The sequence below is a fragment of the Mesoplodon bidens genome (assembly GCF_964165515.1).
Source record: "Mesoplodon bidens genome assembly, chromosome: 8".
NCBI lineage: Eukaryota > Metazoa > Chordata > Mammalia > Artiodactyla > Ziphiidae > Mesoplodon > Mesoplodon bidens.
This window is the reverse complement of record NC_138165.1, coordinates 87,171,586-87,196,830: the sequence shown is the minus strand read 5'-3', so window position 1 is coordinate 87,196,830 and position 25,245 is coordinate 87,171,586. Positions and strand designations below refer to the sequence as shown.

Genomic DNA, 25,245 nt, shown 5'->3' with positions numbered 1-25,245 from the left:
TTCCTAATCTTTCCCTATGATCTCTTGATCGACACTCAGCTTGGATCTTTCTGAAGTTCCCATAACTCCTTTCTCGCTTGTCTGAACAGTAGCCAACTTAGACTTGTATTCATACATGCATATGGAATTATGTAGGTTTTTGTGGGTATATTTATATACATGGTGTCATACTATATATCATATTCTGCAACTTGCTGTTTTCATGTCTTACAGATCTTTCCATATCAATATATTTTTACCTACCTCATTATTCCATGGAATTGCATAGAAAAAACACATGTACCTTGTCATTTTAACCAGCATTCATTGATAGAAAAAAGATCACAACAAAAAATGCCTATTAGAAAAAATGCTGTAGTAACACCCTTGTACAGGATCCTGTCTCATAGGCATGAGTGTTTCATTATGGCTAATGTTTCTCAAAACTGGCTTTACGTAAGAATCATCTGTGGAGCTTTTAAAAATACTGCTGCCCATGCTCCCCAGCCCCTCCCCAACCAGACCAGTTAGATCAGAATTTATGAAAGTGGAACCCAAGCATGGGGATTTAGTAAAATCTCCCTAAGTAATTTTAATATCCAACCAGGGTAGAGAGTCATTACTAACGGTCAAGAATTAGAATTGCTGACTTGAAGGATATATACGTTTTACATTTTGAACTCATTTTACAAATGGCTAAATTCCATATAATTGCAAGTTTTGTACTATCATTACTTCTTCTGCTCTAAGTCTCAGAAAATCTAAAAGTATAAACCAAGTACTAGGAAAGGGTCTCCTTTTCAACTAAAATGGTAGCTCCCCAGAGACCTAAAGTGGGCGTCCACCCCATCTCAAATAAATATTTTCACAGCACTTGGTTTGCTTTATCACTTGTGACAATTTGCCATCATTTCACTTAGTTGATTACTGTCTTTCACAGCCCCCAATCTTCAGCAGAACCCCAAGAGAACAGGAACCAAATCCATATTGTTCACCCAGTAAGCCTAATGCTATTATAACAGGGCCTAGCGTATTATAGGTGGTAAATATGTGTGATAAATAAATCCCTGTGGTTGCCTGGTCAGTGGATAAGCATGTTAGGTTGTGATAAGGAAGTGAAGGGGAAATACTGTCTGCTCTCATTTTCCAGGCTCAAACTTTCCAAATAGAAAACAAATATTTTATCTTAGCCAAAAAGAACCTAAAAACCTACACAATCATTTAAGAAAAAGATTGATGTGTGTTGAATCTTGACCATGTAGTAAAAAAAAAACAAAAAATACAAAGGGATTAGAAGGTAAAATGTGATGAACCACCTTCAGTGGTGAATTTGTCCTTTCTCTGCCATTCCCCTGCACTTTGGTAAGACTCTAAAAATGTATACGGTAAATGGTACAGTTAAGCATGAGAAACACTTGGAGATCTGAGCACAGGGCAAATCAGCTGTCACTAAGAACATGATTCCTCAGCTGTTATCCTTCTTTCTCCTCACAAGTAAGACTTGTCACATGGGCCTATAAAAAGGAAGGGTCAAGAGAGAAATTTCACTTTGATTCTTATTATATTAAATTACTTAGGATCGGGCTTCCCTGGTGGCGCAGTGGTTGGGAGCCCGCCTGCCCATGCAGGGGACACGGGTTCGTGCCCCGGTCTGGGAGGATCCCACATGCCACGGAGCGGCTGGGCCCGTGAGCCATGGCCGCTGAGCCTGCACGTCCGGAGCCTGTGCTCCGCAAAGGGAGAGGCCACAACAGTCAGAGACCCGTGTACCGCAAAAAAAAAAAAAAAAAAAAAAAAAAAAAAAAATTACTTAGGATCATAGTTGCAGATAGGCTCTAAATTCTTCTTTCTCTGCATATAATTTCTGTGTGTAACTAGTAACACCTAACAAAGTAACATATAGTGATATACTGTGTCCAATAGGAGTAACCATTTCAAAAAAGGCCTCAGTGCTATAAATTGTGTACACCTTTAGACTTTCCTTCTATAATATGCCTGGCCAAAACATAAAGATTGTTGACTAAGTAGGGGGCTTCCCTGGTGGCGCAGTGGTTGAGAATCCGCCTGCCAATGCAGGGGACACGGGTTCGAGCCCTGGTCTGGGAGGATCCCACATGCCGCGGAGCAACTGGGCCCGTGAGCCACAACTACTGAGCCTGCGCATCTGGAGCCTGTGCTCCGCAACAACAGAGGCCACAATAGTGAGAGGCCCGCACACCGCGATGAAGAGTGGCCCCCGCTCGCCGCACCTAGAGAAAGTCCTCGCACAGAAACACAGCAAAAATAAATAAGTAAATAAATTTATAAAAAAAAAAAAAAGATTGTTGACTAAGTAGGAATGAAATCTTACACCTCCTTTCTCTGAAGTTTCAGGGTGAATTAGTTTTACTTTTTTTAGTTCTTGGGCTTTTTAAATAAAATATTTATTTCAGGATAGTTGTAGATTTATAGAAAAGTTGAGGGGAGATCCCATGTACTCCACACCCAGTTTCCTCTATTCTTATCATCTTACTTTAATAGGGTACATTTGTCATAATTAATGAACCAATATTGATACACTAATATTAGCTAAAGTCCATGCTTTATTCAAATTTCCTTAGTTTCTACCTAATGTCCCTTTTCTATTCTAGGATTCCAACTCGGATACCACATTTACTCGTCATGTTTCCCTAGGCTCCTCTAGGCTGTGAAAGTTTCTTAGACTTTCCTTGTTTTTGATAATCTTGACTATTTTTTAAAGTGCTCCTCAGGAATTTTGTAAAATGTCCCTCAATTTCAGTTTGGTGTTTTTCACATGATTAGACTATGTTGTGGGTTTTGAGGAGGAGCCTGTCAAACACCACCTCAGCCTCGTGGTCAAGGTTAATATCAAGAGTAATGTCATGTTGGTAGCATGTACCCTCGAAAAGATATGAATGGCATTGTACCTTTGTGATTTCCACTTTTCAAGAAGAAAACTCTACACCAACATATTTTTCCTGTGAATTTATAAATCCATGATACATATTTCGTAACACAAAGGATTTAGACTTATAGTGAGATCAAGCCATTCCTCCCTTAATATGAAATAAAGTGTTCCAATTTCAAATCGTTTTGCTCAGAAGACATAAAGCTCTTTTACTTGTAAGCCTGTCATAGATATAAAGGGATGTCTGCACATGGAGCAAAGTATTAATATAGGCTGTGAGTTAAGGTTAGAGCATAGCCATCACTCAGTAATTCCTTTGATAATCCAAAGGAAAACAAACTGGTGGACAAATTTCTGCTATTTACAAAAACAGAGTTTGTATTATAAAACACGGCATTATTTTTTTAATTCTGATTATTTAAACTTGAGACAAGGAATATGCTTAGGTGAAATATGTTTTGATTCTCTTGACTGTCTTACATGTCAGAAATGAGTATCAGCAGCTAATTGAGGTAATGATTGAGCCCTTGATGTGGGGTAGCGTGGGGGAGGGAGCTAATAAAAAAGCTTCTCCTGAACCTATGTGGATAACATAATCCAGTAGATCAGGCCACCATGTGAGATCAGGCTAACTGCGGGTCCGTGGTGACTTAATGAATGATTGCTCATATGAGTCTTAATCCCTCTTAGCTATAATATATGGAGAGGAAGAGTGACCTTCCCCAAGTTGGGGAATGCTTTTATATCAGACCAAAAGAAAATGGCTAATAAATCTATAGCTTTAAACACAATTATATTCAACAATTAGAATATATAATGTGTGTGTCTACACATATACACTTATGTATGTATACTTTATATGTATAAGTAAACATACATATAATGTTTATATATTCTTATATATGTAATGTGTAAATATGCTCTTTTAAAATCCCAAACTTGCTACTGGGTTTTTTTGGTTTTGTTTTTGTTTGTTGGTTTTTTACTGATTAACGACTACTCAGTAATTATATATCTCACAAGTTAACAGAAGTGAGGGTGGTGCATTGGCTAATCACATGTTTCTTCATATGAGAGTCTAGTCTTGAAAACTGAGAAAGCCAAGGACAGAAAAGGAAAAACTTTCAAGTTACTCACCAAAACTTCCACCTACTGATAAAGTCCTCTTCTCTCTTTATCTCTCTGGTCACTTAGGTAAATTTAAAATTTTATCTTATCTCCCTAGTATGGATAAAAAATTTAGGTGATAAATAATTAGACTTAGTTCCATTTAGGAAGTAAAATGGATAAATATCTACTGTGATTGAAAGTTACTTAACTCTTAGAAAAAGTGTTTGGCAAGAGGGTAAATCTTCCTGTTATTTCCATCCCATTTGATATTTTTCATTATAGAAAAAGTTAAGTGACAGGAAGGAGTTTTTAATTATTTTTCTTAGCATACAATTCACCACAATTTAAGAGAGAGAGAGAGTCAGAGTTTGTACTCCCTAGAAGGAAAGCCACTTTAAGACTTAATGGGCTTTCCTTATACGTCTGCTTTTTATTTTTAAACACCACCACCTTTTTGCTGACAAACATTTTCTTGCAAATTATGGCAAGGGAGGAGGAGCATGAGCAAATAAGCTGTGTGAAAGCTAGTGATACTCCCTCTGCCGAAATTCCAAGTTGAAATCAAATCCTTCAGTAAAGTTTCTTAGGCATGGTGGGGGGGAAGTTTTACAACTTCAGCAGAACTGTCATTCTACCAAGAGAAAGGATCAGTCAATCTACTTTACTTTCACCAAAGGATCTGAATCTGGCTGGCTTTGTCATACTTCTTTCTCCTTTATACATGGAGGTAGAGGGAGGGGGGAAAGAAAGCACATGAGGAGTTAAAAAAATTGATGAAGCCCTGACCCTTTAGTTTCCATTTATAGTCTGAGCCGGAATGCCATCCCCCTGGACCAGCAAACTGTCCAATCCAGCCTCAAGTGTCAAGATGCTGTTAGGCACTAAGTGAAATATATATGCATGCCCTTATACCATTTAATGCTCTGGGTCCACCTTCAAGACACTGGTCTGTGGATCAGGCGAACCACCACTTCTCTTCCAAGAATCAGTTTGACAGGTTCTTTAGGAGGTTCTCCCTTTCTTTTTCTTTAACCCATCCTTTTAAACACAATGGCACCAAAGAAGGACGTGAAGAAACATGCTGCCGCTCCTGCCCCAGCCCCTGCACCTGCACCTGCACCTGCCCCAGCACCTGAACCTGCACCTGCACCTGCCCCACCCAAAGAAGCAAAGATTGACCTCTCTGCCATTAAGGTAATGAAAAGGGTGAACTGTTTGGTCACTGAAACATCTTTCAACAGTAGGGAACACTAGGAACTTTCAGAGGGGCATATTTTTCATTAAGAGGAATGGAATTACTAAGCAAACTGGTGGATTTGGGTAGAAGAGAATCTTGATTTAAAAAGTAAATAAACTGTAGTATATAATTTCACTAAAATTATTATGAGTATGGCATTATATTTGGAACCTGTATTTGCTCTACTTTTTGTTTTCTGTTTCCTTTTTTCCCTAAATTGTCAAAGTGCAACATGTATAATTTTACAAACATTTAAACCAGTGGGTTTTTTTTTAATAAAATCTCTATGGAAACTGGATCTCTTCCTTAAAGCTACATCAAAAGGAAAGTTTTAGTCCCTACTTGCTTCCAAAAGTTTAAAAACAGCTGATGACCCAGTGGTCCGAGATGTATTTATTTGACAGCTGCTTTATTTCATCTGAAAAAGAGATTTTTGCAATCCAATTCCCCCTCCAGCTTTGCTTAATATAATTTGATACCACACTAAATGATATCCCAGTGTAGACAACTACGCACTCAAGTGTTTCAGTGACTATAACTGTCATCTTGTTTATTTATATATACATTATTTAATTCAGAATGTGAGTTGCTTCTAAATGAAACTAACCCCCCCCCAAATATTGTAAAACGTGTTACTTATATGGCTTTGAGCTTATGTCTTTGAGCTCTTGCATACTGATCTTGAACTAAAGAGAGTATGATTGATTTTCATGTCAACACTTTGCTGTGATCAAAGTTCTCCACTGCCAAAAGATTATCTGCTTTTGGAAGAATGACGCTATGGATGTGCCTGTTTCCTCTTGGCAAGGTGACCCATCAAATGTGCACCATCTCCTCATTCATTGGGCTCTGATTGGCCCGAATGACAGTTTGAAAATCTTCATCTAGGGAACCCTGCCTTATATGGAAAACTAGTGGGTGAAAGTGCCTAGGAGGTGATCATTTCACTTAAGCCCATAGTTCTGTGCTTAATAAATCTGAATTTTGCTAACTTAATACTTGCTGACATTTAATATGCTGTTTACTTGCAACAGCCAAGCTAACCTATAAGTAAATAATTCATTGACTATTTTAGTATAACTGTAGATTCTTAAAAATATTCCTGACATAAATATTGAATCAGATCACCCTTAGATGTACATGATGATATTAAGTAAATATATTCCAAATTTTTATAGTATTCCAATTAAACATGAAATTTTATGTTTCAGAGTAGAAGTAGATCATGACAGACATTTTCTCTTGAGTTAGTAGGTAACTGAAGTCATATTTGGAAAATAGTTGGTCGTAGAATCTAATATTGGTCAGGAACTATTCTTAATTTATATCCACTTGGGAGAAAAAAATGAATGTCATATCTTCCAGTAAATGTTTTTCTGTCTTGAGGACTGCATGCATACAGTTCATTATGAGGAAATCAAATTTTTCATCTCCAGCAATACTAGTTAATATATCTTATAGATGCACACTGACTACATTATACAATAAGCATGATTATAGCCACTGCAATAATTCCAATTGCCTCTATTCTTTGACTCCCCATTTTACATTAACACTAGAGATATGAATCAGCGTCAAAGCTATTCCTCTTTATATTTACTGTGATTTATAAGACAATATCGTCCCTTTGTATCTGGGACTACAGCATTTGGAAAGGAAAAAAATGTGTCTTCTTAAGGAGAAAAAGAAGTATCCCACTAATGAAAAGAGGCATTAATTTTCTTCCCCAAGGAACAGAATAAGAATAAGTAAATAAATACAAATTTAGTTTGGCAGGTAAGAAGTCTCCAAGAAAAGACAAAAAATCACTTTTTAAATCCAAAAAATAAACTGATTGCTTCTTCATAGCAGAGAAGTGATGCTTTTCTGTATCTTGAAAACTGGTTTATCCTTTCATCTATATCTTGAATTAATGCTAGTGTGAACTAGTACAGCTAAGCAAAAGAAGGAAATACTCCTACAGAGTCTCTGTAATGATGGGATATGCTCCATCTTCACTATTTCATTGTAGAATGAAAGATGTGATGGATGTTGATAAGGGACACAAACCAAAAAAGGAGAAGTTAAATGAATCTAGAAGAAAAGATTATCTTTCATTCAGAGAGCCCGTTCCTAATGGAAAGAGAACAAAGAAAAGAATTGAAGCATATTTTTGCAAAAGAATTTAAATGGCTTTAATGATATGCATTCAACAATATGAAATCAGTGCATATTTATAGATATTATAACATAGCCAAAGAATGTGATGCAACTTGAGAACTTTATAAAATCTAATTTCATCCCAATAGGTAAGAAGACTAATTAAAATGTACATGAAAACATTTCATATTATGATGCTTTTAATCATGTAATGATATTTCTAGATATATTACCTCATATAAGTTATAAACTTTTTTCAAGCAGAGAAAATGAACTTTAAAGAAATTAATCGAGCTATTATATGTGTTCATTAACTTTCTGAAAACTCGATAAAGAACAAAACTTAACTGAATTTTACACTTTCTTTCATAAATCATATAAGATTAGAAATCTAGCTGTTCTTTACACTTTGAGTAGGGCTGAAGTTTAAGTGGAACTATTTTAGTGTAGTATTATAGTCATTACATCATAGTATTTAAGCCCTCAATACTATCCCAGTTAATATCTATGTTTCATATTATAATATACTATGTTACTAGCCATATATGTGACTCTGCATAAACTCTGAACAATATGAATGAGTTTTATCAATTTTTTAAATGTGTTTTCCAACCTGATTTCCTTTATTGGTTATTTCTTTAGAACATTTCTTTGGTTGTTCTGACATAAAACCTTTTATATTTTCTGAGGGAATGCTTACCTGATGTCCTAGCCCCATGGATTTTCTAGGAATATCTTTTTCAAAAACACAAATACTGCTGATATCTGAACATTAAAGCTACTGTCCTGGGTGGTTCTAAGCACTCTTTGCTTTCAGAGAGCTGATACTTCCAGCAACAATGCACAGACTAAAGAACACTGCCTGACGGAATCGCCAAGTGTGGGAAGTAAAACCCACCATAAGTTTAGTTTCAAGTACAAGCACAAGAATTAACACCTGTTGCCCAAAACTGCAACCAAATGAAATAACAAAAGTAAATAAGTATGAGATGACCATGTGCCTAGATTTTAAAAGATCTTCAATGTTTAAGCAAATTTTTTGCATGATGCATGCCTTAGCTGATATGTCAGGATTGCTCTGAAGTGATGGGACTTTGAATCATGTCTGTCATTGTGCTGCTTAAATTTTAATTCTCGTTGTATTCACCACTCAATCAGGTCATCCCTGACCAGGTACTGCGGGCGACATTACAAAAAGTGGTAAAGGTACAGAATGCATTGACAGAAACTCATCAAATAACAAATCTCACAGCAAAAATTGACCATATGCTTGGGAAGATTTAAACTTTCAGGTAATAAGGTGGAAATATAGTATTCCCAATAAATACATCTACTTACTGATGAGTATTCAGTGGAGGCAAATATTATGTATTCATTGCAACACCTGACTTGTTCTTGTCCAGGTATAGGACCTTTTGTGTTAATCTATAAATTATTTTTTCTCATCTCTAACAAAGCTAATACAAACCCAGTCCTACTTAGAAGGATTGTTGGAAAAATCAAATGAGGTCATGGCTCATGAAAGGCTTTGAAAATTATAAAGTTTTTTGTAATATAGTAATCAATATTTATTATGAATTTACTCTGTGCCTTATTATCTTATTTAATCCACAAAACATTACACTAAGGTTGTTGTTAGCCTCATTTTGCAAGAAAAGAAGCTGAGCCTAAATGAGGTTCAACGTCAGGCCCATGATCAAATAACAAGTATGAGACAGAGCTAGGATATAACCTAGCAGGCCAAATCCAGAGTCAACTGTGTTAACCATATCCTAAACTACCTCCTGTTTATAAAGGGGAAGTTGCTGTTTCCAAGAATGTGAAAAGGAACCTTTTTTGCTCTTAAGGATATGAGGTTAAGAGTGGTCAATATAAGTGTGATTCTCCTATTGCCCTTCACCGCGCTTCGGTAGCCAGAAGAGGGGGTGAGAGGCACACATCAGAGCTAGTTCGTCAAGACTTTTGACCTTGGCAGTTCATTACTGTTTTGTTTTCCTCAGCTTTCCCCTATCTTAGCACCTGTTGCTGACGGGTTAGGTGTTCTCATTTACAGATGGAAGGTGAGATATTCAGAAACTAGAAAGACTTTGCTCCAGTCACTTTGCTCCAGCTTCCTGTAAAAAGTTGTAAATGGAACATGGGTGTTAAAAATGCTATTATGAGAGTAGACTGGTAGTTGCTAGGGTCGGGTGGGGATGGGAGAAAAGAGTGAAGGTGAACGGAGGGTACAAACTTGCAGTTATAAGATTAATAAGTTCTGGGATCTAAAATACAACATAGTGACTACAGTTAACAGTACCATATTGTATACTTGACAGTTGCTAAGAGAATAAATTTTAAAAGTTTTCACCACACACAAAAAAATATAACTGTGTAGTATGATGGTTATGTTAACCAACTAACCTTATTGTGGTAATCATTTCACATATCAAAATTATCATGTGTTAAATCATCATGTTGTACACCTTAAACTTATACAATATTATATGTAAATTATATCTCAATAAAGCTTGAAAAAAAACTACACCAAAGTATTTTTTAATATTGTTAAATGTAGTGAAACTTATTGTATTTTTAAATAATTTTGCTTTTGTTTAATTGAACATACACGTATTTCAAACATGACCTCCAAATTTTTCCATCAGGTTAATATTCTAAGAATGGGATGGGTTTCTATTTTGTTTACAAATAAGTAGCATGATTTAAACTGGAAATCTCAACAAATATTCTTTGGAGTCATATATAGAAATATAATGCCACATGTATAATGTTTAAAACTTAACTAATCTGAGGAAAAGAAATAGAAGACATATAGTCAATTTCTAATTAGAAGGAATAAGTGAAGACATAAGTTGTTTCTAAGTTTTCTTTATATAATTTTAAGAGTTTGTCTTCTTTTACTCTGGCCTTTTAATACAGACTAATTTTTAATACAACTAAAATGTCAACCAATTGAGATATTCATCCATTTGTGGCATGATTATAACCTCAGAAGCAAACCAAAATTTATGTGAGATTATCACTAGGTATCAGTAACAAGTTTCCACTTTGAAACATCTACTCTGTAAAAGAAGAGAACAGGTGGAGTGGAGCGGGAAGATATTAAAGGGCATTCTGTAACTCTGTCTAAAATTATATTTTAAGTAATATGTAACTGGATAATGTCTTTGGAAAGTAAAAGGTAGTTTGGAAAGGAATAGGTATGTTCACCAATTAATAGTGAATAGCACTTTTAATTCTAAAGATAATGAAATTTGTGCAAGACAAGGAGACCACAAAGTGACAGTGCCAAATTTAGCCTCTCGACATTTTAGTGCTGCAAATGAACCCCCTGGCAAGTTGTCTTTAGAAGCCTTTCCATAATTACCCAGCATTAAGCACCATCTGACTCATGGAAATTGTGGAAAGGATTATATTTAGTCTGCTGATACTACACTTTCTTCTGCTTCTCTTCATACTGGAATACTTTTTTTATGAAAATAAGATTTTCCATAGTTTGTTTCTGCATCAACTTCTACCGTTTGTTTCTCCCCGCAAATCAGAACCTGGAGGGCAAAAACTGCAATATACTAGTAGTAATGGCTTCAGTTATATTGGCTAAAATGTAAATTATATGGATGATAAATCTTTGTTATTCTGATCATAAATTAATAATAGTGAGTTGAAGCCAGAGCAGAAAATTTTTCCCAAAGATAAAACCACATCTTATTCAACTTTATCTTCTTCCTTCCACTGTGGCAAGTGAGGTTCTTTGTACCTAGTAAGTACCCAATGATATACCATCTCCTGATATAAGTGAGATATAAAATACTCATCTGAACACAGTGTTATAAAATTTTATTTTGCTTAACTCCTCTTTATCTAAACTACTTCAAAATAATATCATTTACCAAATTTTTAGGCAACTTGCCCTTTTCCATTAAAAAAAAAAGTGAGTTGCTGTAGATACTACTGACAAAAGGATGGAAAATTCACAACATTATAGAACCATAAGCAACCACAGAAATCATGCAGTTTAATATTTCATATTTGAGGAAGCTATAACCCCGATAAAAGAAGTTATTTAATCAAAAGACACATGATTTGTTACAGGAGAGCCAGAACAAAATTCTGAATACCTCAATCCCCATCTAAGTCTCTTTCCACCATATTAAAGACCTGAAATCACCAAAATAGTAATATCAATATTCATATATCCCTGTTGTCACAAACAGAACTTCTACTCCAGATATGGAGGAAAAAGCAGATACTTATAATTTCTTAAAACACATACACAAAGCATTTTTCAAAGCATTTTTCACAAATGCTTTTATTTTAAAAATAAAAAGAGGAAGGAAAGAATGTAAACACCACTTGGATTTTTTAATTAAATTGCATACAAACAAATGCACAAAGTAGAGCAGGTGCAACTCTCACGGGAAAGCTGATGAGAAATCCAAAGTAGTATAGACTTAGGTCATATTTTTACATTTTTATTAGAATTCACTTAAACCTCTTTGTTAATTCCTGTAGGTCTAAACTGTATTATTTTAATAATTCAGGCTTTGCTCTAATGTGACTGAATTCAGTTGACTAGTCTAGGCATCCTAAGCACAGAATTACTCATTTCCTCTTCTATTCAGATCAGTTTATCCAATATAACCATCTATTCTCTCTTATATTAGACAACCTGGGCTGCTACTGTATTCTCATTGATCTTAATTTCTCCTTTTTATACCATATTAAGAGTCACCAGCCTAAATATATCCTTTGTTGAAATAAAAAAATGCAATAAAAATATCTATTTCCTTTAAATTAAGTAAATTGTTCTGAAGCACAAAACTCTCAGAGTTCCAAAATAGTACTTCTGCTAGCCTTTTACAATGATTCCTCATAACTCTAAGATTGGAGTGAAAATTATTAAGTTTTTGTTAGGGTTTGCATACATCCAGGTCTTTGTTCTCCCTGCCAGGCATTAAATCAAAGAACATGCAGCAATGTTTTCTTGAAAACTGGCCCTGGTTAGATTAAGGTCTTTACTTAGCCTCACCAGTCATTAGCCCTATTGTAATATCTAGCAGTGATGATGAAGTTTTTTAAAGACTGTAGTCTATGTTCCTTCCTAGGGCATTAGCCCTCAGTATACAACATCACATATCTTCCAGATCGTCTTTAATTACAGCTCTTCTTGCTATACTAAAGCTTAAGATACATCAATTCCAGAGCCTGTTTGATTAAATGCATTTTAATATTTTTCTATAAATCAATTCCTTCTATATACCAGAAATTTTATCTTATCTTTAATCAGTTAACCAAACCTCATGATTACTATTAGAAAAATACTTCACAAAGTGAAAAATAATCTGAAAACATTTCAGTAAAAATCTTTTTTAGTACCAGTACCTTGTTGATTACTACTTACCTAAATCCAATACTAAATAGTACATAAATCATAAAAATGTGGAAGGTAGTTATTTTACCAACAGTCTAAGATAAGTATTTAGGCTAAAATGGAAACACCCTTTAAAAAAACAAATTGGGGACTGGCAAATTAGAAGTCCTGATCATAACATTTATATAAAATCAAAGGAAAGATTCTGGAAATATAAAGGTATATACATCAATAACTTAAAATGAGCATGCCTACTATATGCATGGCAGTTCTAGGTGCTGGAGATACAGCACCAAAGGAGAATGTGTGCCCCTACTCTAGAATGTAAGCTCTTTGAAGGAACTGACAAGGTCCGCTCTCTCAAGGAAGATAATATCCTATGGACCTAGAGTCTGTCATACAGAGTGAAGTAAGTCAGAAAAACAAATACTGTATGCTAACACATATATATGGAATCTAAAAAACAAAAACAAAAAAAAAAAAGAAAAAAACTGGCTCTGAAGAACCTAGGGGCAGGACTGGAATAAAGACGCAGAAGTAGATAATGGACTTGAGGACACAGGGAGGGGGAAGGGAAAGCTGGGACAAAGTGAGAGAGTGGCATGGACATATATACACTACCAAACGTAAAACAGATAGCTAGTGGGAAGCAGCCTCATGGCACAGGGAGATGAGCTCGGTGCTTTGTGACCACCTAGAGGGGTGGGATAGGGAGGGTGGGAGGGAGACGCAAGAGGGAGGAGATATGGGGATATATATATATGTATAGCTGATTCACTCTGTTATTCAGCAGAAACTAACACACCATTGTAAAGCAATTATACTCCAAAAAAGATGTTAAATAAATAAATAAATAAATAAATAAATAAATAAATAAAATTTTAATAAATCTTCAGAAAAAAATAAAATTAAAATTAAAATTTTTTTTAAAGATAATATCCTAGAGGAGGAGACTTGTTTGAAGGAGGAACTTACTATACATCTGTTCTAAAGATTTTAATTTAATTAAAATTCTGCTGAGCATATAATATAGGCAAGGTATTTTATAGAGTTATGGGGGATACAATCTAAGTATAAGGCAGGGGTAGCATTCCAGGAGGGAGAGGCTCACACTTGGGTTCACATCATGGACCAAGGGAAATGGTCTCCAGTAACAGCCTGTGCTTCCCAAAAGTTTACAGTCAGGAAGGTTAAAATATATTTCAGTGGCAGAAAGGAGCTAGGCAAATAGAAAAGGTTCTTTCAAGGGCTTTGAAGGATAGTTAATTTCTAAGAAGCAGAAATAACAGGAGAACATTCCAGATAGAAGAGACTTAAATCTAATTTTCAAAACAAACCAAATGATGACACAGCAAACTGAGTCCAAAATCAGCTGACATTTTGTATTCACATCACGCCTTTCTTCAAAGGGTTGATTACTTCATCATTATAACACCCAGGAAGAGATACAAGAGAATGTTTTGGCCATTTGTAAAAGTGTACCAGAGAATAAACAGCATCTCCCACTTATTCTATGGGCATAATATCTAGGTTTTCTAACTTTTAAACTATAGTTTATTGTCTAGACTAGACTAAACTGTAGCCTTCTCTACCATTGTCAATAGCTTGCTTACATGTTTACTTTGATCCTCAGTAAACACAAAAAAATCTACACTCTCATTCTCTATGTGATAAAGATACAGATGAAAACTAGAGTGAAATAGTTTAACTGCCTCCATTCTATTTTAAAAAATAATAAACCTTTACATAATAGGCAAATGGTTATGAATAACTTATTTATAACATAAATACAGCTATTAAAATGACTTTCCAGTTTACTTGACAGATTTGACACAAATTGATTGTATTTTATATGTATTTAAGGACACATTTTTCTGTCTGAAAAAAAATGAAAATGAGCATTATGTAGGTTATATGATGGGATGGGCATTATGTAAGACAGCTTTGATGAATTTGTTTTGTATTATCTATAGTTATTAATTCTACCAAAGATATATGCTGGTGCTCAATACTGATCATAGGGCAATTCAAATTTAATGACACAATACCTAAATACAAGAGTAAAACACAAAGAAACATGGTCTGCTCTAATGGCTTTAATTTTTGCATCAGAAATCATGAGACTCCAAATTACACAACTATCAAAGGTGACAAATTTCTACCTTTGTCCCTCCCTTTCATTTTCCCCTAATGATTCAAAGGATTTAAATGTTTTCTATTAACTTCCATTTCCCAACAACCTCTCAAAATGTCAATCTATTCATGAAGATATGTTTACCTGGCTACTAATATTTTTTAAGTTATATTTTCAATTCTAATTTTGGGACTCAGACTCCATGAGATCTTTTTCACTACTTACAAACTTTGGACAAAAAATGATATGCATTTAAATGCTGATTTCTTTCCAAATGGCATAGGGAAAAGCTGCAAAGTATACATCTGTCTAGCAGAGGGAGATTATCCTTTTTGTGACCATTCCCTTAAAAATAGTTGCTGAAACAATACTTAAATTAGAATTTATCTCTAACATTCTTTATGTCTTTGAGCTGCTTTAAATATGTAGAAAACTGATAAACATGTCTGAACTTTAGTTCTAACTAGACTTGTCACTTCTCAGTACCATTCTAGGAAGGGAGTTGTCCCCTATTTTCAGGTAAGCTGTCATGAAAACTTACTACCAGCCAATCCCATGGATACCTTTAAAATTCGAAAGTACAACTTTGCATTTCACAACACCTGCTTTGTATTCTTTTGGTTCTCAGTCTGGTGACTGAGTCATAAAATGTTTGACATGGCAGAAAGGGAATAAGCATATTCTGGTAAGAACATAAGGAACATTTTTAAATTTTAAAAGAACATGTACAGAATGAGAGAAGAAGAACACAAAATGGTCCATCAGCTTTCCCTCCTAGAAGAACTTCATAAATTAAAAAAATATGACTAGTCAGCCACCATAAAGATAACAGGTAGGGAAGCAAATACCCAGCCCTAATGTAAGAAAACTGAGGGAGACTGCTGAAAATGGAGATTAAAACAATTCCTGGCTTAGATAAACTCTATACTCCTGAGAATACAATGTACAAAGAGTGGTCTTTAATTGGAGATTTCACAAACTGACCAGATTTTCACTTGGGCAGACCCAAGAAACACACAAAATGTATGTACCCCTTTCAAGTCCTCTGAACTTTACCACAAGGGACAGAGCTGCAGAGAGTGTTCCTACTATATCAGTTGCCAGTTGAAACCCCAAACCAGTCCCATCCAGAAAGTTCCATTTATACCAAAACTGCTGACTTGAAGTTTGCAAAGTCCATAATTCACCGAGAAGGGATCAGCTGTAGTCTTTAGAGAAATTCTAAGCTCCTCTGCCACTGAACAAATAGGAAGCTTCTTAAAGGAAGACGCTCAAGAAAACATCTCAGGGATAAAGACCATAAAAGTACTGACAGGCATGGGCCTCACCATGGCTGTCCACTCTTAGGTTCTGATTTCCTAAAAATAGACCTCAGGGTACAGATCCCTCTTTCCCTTTGCCCTAAGAAAGCTAAAAAACTCTCCTAGGGGAGTGGCTACTTCTCTCTGAAACCTGATGCTAGCTGTGAGGTCACAGCTTCTCCAGAAATAAAAGGCAGCCTGGCAAGGGAGGTCCCCACTCAGGGATTGGAGCAGCCCTCAACTCACTCTTCAGCTTCGCCGCTGTTTGCAGCCCAGAAGCTCCATCATGGTGGGTCCTGTGAGAAAACTACTTGTAATTTATAGACAGATATAGACAGTAGATAGGAATAAAATTGAGGAGAGAACATATTCAGTGTGTGTGTAGAATCTACTTTTGGTTTTTATTAAGGTGGGTTGAGGATAGGAGAGATTAATTCAAGGTATTATGCCAACTGGAAAAATATGTCTTACTCCCAAAAACAGTACTTTATGCTTCACCAACTTTCTATATCACATAAGGTTTATTATATCTAAATTTAGGGAAAACCCTGCAACTATAGCAAAATACTATACCTTAAAAAAAATCCAATGATGCTGATAACTAAAATTAAATAAACTACTTCCCATGCATTGGGTAAAAATATACTGGTTAAATAGAAGAAAGACTTCAAATGACCTTTTTAATGCAGTGTGTCTGTATTAGACATATGTTAAATACACCGTAGGTTATTATATTATTCCAGAAAGAATTTGATTTAGCATTTGTTAAATCATTGACTCATGGATTAAGATATAGAAAGATGTTCCCTAACTATCTTTTGCAATAGCTTTTTATTTTTTCTAGATTCAAAAGTATCCTAAGGCAACCTTCTTATTCTATGACACCTACATAGCTTCCTAAAAATCTCAGAGCAGAGAGCACTCTCTTCTGTCAATGCATTTGAAAGAGTACTAGTTGTTTCTTTCTTTCTTCCTCTCTCTCGCCATTGCAGTCCTTCAGTGCTGACCAGATTGCTGGTAAGTGAATTGAGCTTCTCTATTCCAGAGGTAGGCAGAGCACCTCTTAGTCTCTGAAATATCACTCATCTCCAAGACGTGTTACTGCATGGCTCAACCTCTTAGTATCCAAGCTATGCCTGAACTCTGAAAAGTAGGCGTACTTTTTCAGCTTACTTTGAAGATTACTCAGGGAATGAGCTTGGATACATTTAAAAATCAGGACATTTTTGTTTGGTTAAAATATTCTTTGTGGTTAATTTCTTTCTAACAGATCGAGTTCTCTCAGCAACAGCAGGAAGGTAAGTTTAAACGATATAATGTGTGCACACTCATAAAGATGGCATGTGAGAAAACCAACTCTCTTGAGGTGAGATTAGCTCTTTCTAATTATCCCCACTGATGTTGTCACTCTAAATATAAATGCTCTCAATCACTCTAAACATAAATTCTCTCAACATGAACCCTTCACGTATAGTCAGTAATCAAAAGTTTAGGCAAACTAAAGCTAAACACCACAAAATAATTTCTTGTATTCACTGATTTCTAAATAGAACCAATTTGATACAGTAGGTAATACCATACATATACCCCCCAAAAATATGTGGATTTTGGATGGCTAATTTGTTAATCAAATCCCTAAAGAGTGATTTGGCAGGTCTAAATTATTCAATTTAGAAAACAAAATTGATTCTAAAACTGCCCAATTACCAAATACACATAATTTCAGTGGGCACCATAGTGAGTTGAGAGAAATAGCAGGTGAAGTGGATATAGAAAAAATGTGCATTCAGAGAAAAAGAGGGGGAAATAATTTATCAAAAAACTGTGGAAGGAGCCTTAGCCATCTCCTGGTCCATCTTTAGAGATGCAGGACAGGCTCCCAGAGAGGTGTTGAGACTGACTCAAAGATCCAAAGAATTAATGATAGGGTCAAAATCTAATATTACTTTAAATTAATTAGATATTTATTTCATAGAAACAGTTTCTAACTAGAAGACTTCAAATTCTGGAGATTCAAAAGAATATGAATAGTTGCCCTAAGACTTCCACTTTTTCTTCTTCAGGTCTTTGGATCCAAGAGATCCTATGCCCTAAGACTCTTGTTGTTTCACTGTAAATTGTAGGGCAGAAGGTCTTATGAAGTAAAAGAGTCACATATTTAAATAAACTGAGACAAAAATACAGCTATAGAATGGATGGAAGAAAATTTCAGTTATACAATATGGTATAAATTGGATATTGGTCATAATGATAAGTATGTATATATGTTATGATTTATAATATATAAATAATTGTGATAATACTCATAGGTATATAATTAAAATTATACTCAGTTCTCTATCTAAAGGATTCAACATTTTTCAGCCTGTTTCAGTGTCTGGAATATCTCATGTTTGGAAATCAGTTAAGAAAAAAAAGGATATTTGCTATAGTACAGACTCATATATATCTACATCATGGTTAATGCCCTCATGTAGACAAATTAGATGATCTGATGACTCAGAACCCATGATCATTTGAAATTATACTACAAAGGACTAATTTTTCTTATTGAAAACAGTTGGTAATTCTACTCTAATTTGTTTGATTTTTAATTTTAACTAATGATGCTGCTACATTATCTGCTACTGTACCCCAGTCCTCTTAAATATCTAATTTATGTGTCATTATGACTGCCAAACTATGGTAGAACCAAGCAACAGAAGACTTAAAAACCCTTTCAGAGACAGAGGACTTGGTGTTGAACATTAACCATATTACTCCATATGTAAAATAGGTTTTAGATATAGAGGTTCAGTGAACATCGGTGTGGTGGACTGGTTTTCTCCTGTGCCAGGAAAACAAATGTAAGCATTTTAAATTAAAAAGAAATATTACATTTTAAGAAATAAATAAAGACATACTTTGTTTGCTTCCTTCTTCAATGATTAGAGTTTTTCTCATGGCTGCTCTACTTGAATGTATCACAAGTTTGGGGTAAAGAAAAAAACACTAGAAAATTATAGCATTCTAAAGGTGTAAGTCCTGTGCTGTCCAGTAGAGTTGCCACTAGCCACATGTGGCTATTTAAATTTAACCTGTAATTAAGTAAAAATAAATGCATTTAAAAGTCTACTTTCTCCTTTGCGCTAGTCATATTTTAGTGCTCAAGAGCCACAGGTGGTAGGTAACTACTACCCTTTTGGGCAGCCCAGATACAGAACATTTCAATCATCACAAAATGCCCTAGAACAGTGTTGTTCTAGACTAGGGGCTGGCAATTTTTTTCTTAGAGAGCTAAATAGTAAATATGTTAGGCTTTGTTAGCAGAACAGTCTCTGTAAAAACAACTCAGTTCTGTCACTGAGGCATGAAAACAGCCATAGACAATACATAAATGAATGGGCATGTCTGTATTCCAATAAAACTTTATCTACAAAAACAGGCAGCCAGCCCGTAGGCAGTCATTTGCTAACCCATGTTTTAGACTCTTCAAGAGAATAACTAAGCCTTAAAAATCTGGTGTAGGAAGAGCAATATTTTTCTGGCCTTGGCCTTTAAATCAACAAAAGGGTTCATGTCAGAGAGATTCTATTACAGCTCATAAAACCCAATTTCTACATCAAGATCTGACCAGGGTAATAGTGAGCCCACTGAGCAATCTGCATGAAAGCCTGGAGCCAGTAATAAGAATAGTTCAGTTTCACATGTCCCATAGAAAGATAAAATATAATATTTGACTAATGACCCCACAGTGCCTGCCGCCTGTCTTTTAGGTTGGGGAAATGATCTATGATGTCAATTTGCATAGAATTTGAGGAGGAAATTTCAGCAAAGAATGATAACATGATCTATAGTTGATTGTTAACATAATGTCTGGTGCAATCTTAGATTAGGGGATGAAGGGATAGTTAAATAGGATGTTTTGCTGAGTAACCTATCTAGATAGCATCTCTTGATCTGAGACCACTAATGGACTAAAAAGAATGTTTTCACCTCTACCAGTTCATTCACAAATGGGTTTTTGGGTGTTGCTGGTATTAACTCCAACAAGTTGCCATCAGTACTTTTAGGTTCTCCAGAAAATTTAATTTAGTTAAGTTTCAAAAGTTCAATTAAAATATCTTTACTTGCCCCTAAATCCATAGTAGCACTTCTTTCTGTCTTTTTGGTGTATACTTCTTAATTCTTTGTTAATGTAATCTTGAAAGGCAAAACCAATTCTATCAAAGGAGAATGACAAAATTTAGGGAAAGTAAACAATAGAGTGATTGTGATAAAAATAGACAACACTTTTAAAATATGTACTTACATACACACATGAATACAAGTAAAACTAGGGAAATCTGAGTAAAATAGGTGGAGTCTATCAATGTGAATATTCTGGTTGTGATAGTGTACTATAATTCTGTAAAATGGTACTATTGGGGGAAACTAGACAGAGTATTTAAGAGATCTCTTTGTATTTTTTCTTAAAATTGCATGTGAATCTATACTTATCTGCATAAAATTTTAATTTAAAACGTTTAATTTAATTTAATTTAATTATAAAGCTAATACAGCAACATGTTATCATATGTTATTATATGAAAAAAGAGTAAAGTTTAAAGTGATCACCATAGCAATAGATTCAAACAAATAATTCTCCTTCAGAATCAGTTACACTAGAAGCCTATTAGAGTCATACACTGAAGTGGTTAAATGACACTATAGAACTTAGAAATTGGCCGCATCTACTTTTCCTGAAAAATGAAGTTACTCCTAAAGAAAACTAGTTAAGAGAAGAGCCTAGGAAATTTGTACCTCAAGAGCAGGTTTTTCTGTATAAGTTAAGAAGTTTGGTTTAACCTCACATGACACAACCCCGACTGAAAATTTGTTTTCTTGAAATTTTATTAACATTGTTAATTACATGAGGGATTTTATGAGGAATTCTTAAGACTTCTCAAGGCCTCAGAATTTCTTAACCCAGTCCTGTGTCCAAGGTAGATGAAGGAGATATGAATAAATATGACTAGCAGTTTCAATTTCCATATCTGATGAATAAGAACATATGACTTGAAACTGGAAATCCTTCTTTAAAACAGACCCAAAAAGAAATGTCCAAAGGGAGCTGTCAGTTGAGCTTAGAAAAGGGAGAGTCCAAAGATAAAAACTTAAGTGACTGGCAAAAGCTGTGAAGTAGAGGAGAGTTTGAACTGGATCCCTGATGAAGTTTGGATTAATTTATAGGTCTGAAGTAGAAAAAAAGCATCCTAATGTTTCTTGCTTCTTTCAGAATTCAAGGAGGCATTTCTCCTATATGACAAAAAAGGCGATAACAAGATCACCTTAAACCAGGTTGGTGATGTCCTTCGGGCTCTGGGCACAAATCCCACCAATGCAGAGGTCAAGGCGGTTCTGGGAAACCCCAGCAAGGAAGGTAAACACATGTTTTTCCAAGAAGTTGGGAAGTGTGTGTGTGTGTGTGTGTGTGTGTGTGTGTGTGTGTGTGTGTGTGTTTATGTAAGAGAGAGAGATTTATAGAGAAATAAGTTCCACAGAATAGGGTTTAATTTACTTTTTATGGTAAGTGTGCCTCTTGGCCATCTAGAGTCTTAGTTTTTACCCTCATAAAATAAGTTAACCTTCCTTTGAAAATTTGTAAGCATGATATAATTTCATGTTAATGAAAGGAAATGATATCTAATGCTAACATCATCATCATCACCATGTTATCTAAACATACCCTACAGTACTTCCCTGGTGGTCCAGTGGTTAAGACTGCACGTTTCCAATGCAGGGGAAATGGGTTCGATCCCTGGTCAGGGAACTAAGATCCCATATGCCTGCCATGGGGTGCGGCCAAAAAAAAAAACCATCTTAAAGGAAACTCAGCTTTCTAATTTAAGAACACACAGATGACACCTTAATAAAACTATTTTCTGTTTCCAAGAACTGTAGAAAGACTTAAAAACCTAAGCCAAAATCTACATTCAGTCCCCCAAGGTAAATCCTAAGGCAAAAGTCAGTGAGATACATAAGAGGCAAAATTGAAGAAGTCATTGCTGGATACAGTAATCCAGTCATTAGTCTGGAACATGGAAATTTTTTCCAATCCCATGATTCATGGCAAGTATAATAGTCTATTGAAAAATATCACTCTGAACAAAAAAAAAAGGAGACAAAACTGAAGTTTTTTCAAGTAGATATTTGGGCTATTTATCTTTGCCATAAGGAAAATAAGGAGGGGAAAGCAAATAATCTTTTTTTTTCCAGAAAAGACCATTTTTCTTTATTACAAAAGAAAAAAAATTTGATTTCAAAAAAACCTACCTCTAAATCAGTCTGCAGGAATTTTCCTCAAACTTCATTTTCTTCAGAGGAAAATGTCCAAGTAAATCATGCAAAAAGTAGCTGGGAGCATGAGATAAAGGAAGAGTGTAATAAGCCAAATTCATTTTTAAATGCCATTTTCTAACTTATCAAACATTCACCTTTAATGGAATTATTAGGTAAATGTTCATTTTTTCAGCATTCAAATTTAATCTTCTTAATATTACTCAATGTACTAGATTTCTACACTATAAGGAAAGACTGGTGAATGGGAATTTTGATTTTAGGGGTACATAACTTTATCCATTTGTATACATCTGGATAGTCTGTTTATACTTTTGCTGTGAATACTGTTCATCTTGTCAGAAGATACTAAAAAAATTCCTATCATCTCCAGGCCTCTAAAACTGCAGAGAAATGAGGAGATCGCAAAGTATTTAACACACACACTCTCCTCACAGGCTTCTTTTCTGAATTACTTAAAATTTAAAGAAATTGAAGGCTCTACAAAAGCTCAGACAAAAGTGGAATATATATTAAAGTTCAGTTAGGTTTTGCTACATTTATATGTTAATGGATTTGTTATCAGTATATTTCTATATTGCTTCCCTAGTGTTTATAGAAAATATTAAATTGACAATACTAATAAAATCAGTAGCTAACACTGACTAAGCACTCAGTTTGTCCCAGATATTGTAATAGACTTTGCATGTATTATCTCATGTAATGCTCAGACTACCACTACAAGGTATCTCTTTTGAGAGATGAAGAAGTTGAGGCACAAAGAAGTTAAGAAACTTGCCCATGGGGCTTCCCTGGTGGCACAGTGGTTAAGAATCCTCCTGCCAATGCAGGGGACACAGGTTCGAGCCCTGCTCCGGGAAGATCCCACATGTTGCGGAGCAACCAAGCCAGTGCGCCACAACTTAAGCCTGTGCTCTAGAGTCCGTGAGCCACAAATACTGAGCCCCCGTGATGCAACTACTGAAGCTCCCATGCCTAGAGCCCGTGCTCTGCAACAAAAGAAGCCACTGGGATGAGAAGCCCACATACCACACGAAGAGTAGTCCCCGCTCACCGCAACTAGAGAAAGCCCATACACAGCAACCGAAGACCCAAGGCAGCCAAAAATAAATAAATTAAATAAATAAAGAGCTCACTTAAAAAAAAGAAACTTGCCCATGATCACACAGTTGTAAATGGTGGGCTGGGGATAAAAGCCTAAGCACTAGGACTCCAGAGCTCATGCTATTTTCTATTACAAACATTTTGTCATCAGTCATTTACCAACTGAAATTTAAGCTGTATGAAGATTTTTTAGATGATCTAGAATGAACTCTCAAGCTTAATTTGTGACTCAGAGATGGCATTTAATGATAGATAATAACTCTCCAAATTGCAATTTCTTCCAGAGATGAATGCCAAGAAAATTGAGTTTGAACAGTTTCTGCCCATGTTGCAATCTATTTCCAACAACAAGGACCAGGGCACCTATGAAGACTTTGTTGAGGGTCTGCGTGTCTTTGACAAGGAAGGCAATGGCACCGTTATGGGTGCTGAACTTCGTCATGTACTAGCTACACTAGGTAAGAAATATTCATTTCAGTGGACTTAATAGGACAGAATATATAGGAAAGAGCATGACTTAGGGCAATCATGTTATAACCAAAATAAGTAGGGGGAAAGACTACAAAGGGAAAATGAAAAAGATAGTCAAAAGTTAATGACCATATCTATTAGCCTCAATGTCAATGAGTTTATTTTGGGGAAATGATAAATTATTGGTAGTGAATAAGTAATGTGCAGCATTGTAGTTCTTACAGGATAGAGTTTGGATGATCAGGTATAGTGTGCATTTAAGTCATTTATTCAAAAAAATGTATTGATAACCTTCCAGTTAGAGAACAGGAAGGACTTGGTTTCTATCCTCCGAGAGGTTATAGTCTCCAGGAGTCCAAAACTGATCACTTACAGTGGAATTTTGAAAATATTCTCTGGTTTTCTTTTTGAAGAAAGAGTTTTGTTTCATCAGGTGAAAAGATGAAAGAGGAAGAAGTGGAAGCCCTGATGAAAGGTCAAGAAGACTCCAATGGCTGCATCAACTATGAAGGTACAATCTCACATGCTTTGGTGGTTACAGCAAATCTGAACTGATTGGGTTGACGATGGACAACTTTTTTTTTTTTTTTTTTTTTTTGCGGTACACGGGCCGCTCACTGTTGTGGCCTCTCCCGTTGTGGAGCACAGGCTCCGGACGCGCAGGCTCAGCGGCCATGGCTCACAGGCCCAGCCGCTCCGTGGCATGTAGGATCTTCCCGGACCGGGGCACAAACTCGTGGCCCCTGCATCGGCAGGCGGACTCTCAAGCACTGCACCACCAGGGAAGCCCAGACGATGGACAACTTTTGAGCTTAAAATAACTTATACTCTCTACCTCTCTTATTCAATAAGAGAACATACAAATGTTACTTATTATCAATCAGTTATATAATAACTCTAAAAAGATATCTTGTAAGGACCTGACTATATACATAAGATTTACTCCAGTGGGTTTTAACATTCCTGTGCATTATTACACAGGTTAAAATGTGTTTTCACTTTTATCTTTTCTTGTTAGATCTTCACAACATCTCTGTAAGATGGGGTTTGTGTCAGAATAAATTTTAATATTAAATGCTAATATTCTTTAATATTACAGTTGGAGAGATCTCAAAATCCTTTACAGCAAGCAGTTATGAAAATGAGGAATCCGAAGGCCAAAGATGTTTAGCT

General features: G+C 35.4%; 1 protein-coding gene across 1 annotated transcript; it reads left to right on the top strand.

The window, feature by feature from the left end:
• Positions 1-5,047: 5,047 nt before the first annotated feature.
• Positions 5,048-24,870, top strand: MYL1 (myosin light chain 1; the record flags this gene model as incomplete). Its single annotated transcript, XM_081242496.1, has 5 exons — positions 5,048-5,191; positions 17,450-17,477; positions 21,437-21,580; positions 23,886-24,059; positions 24,506-24,870. 5 exons carry the CDS (start codon positions 5,048-5,050, stop codon positions 24,625-24,627), a joined length of 612 nt encoding a protein of 203 aa, XP_081098622.1. The 3' UTR covers positions 24,628-24,870.
• Between the last annotated feature and the right edge of the window lie 375 nt (positions 24,871-25,245).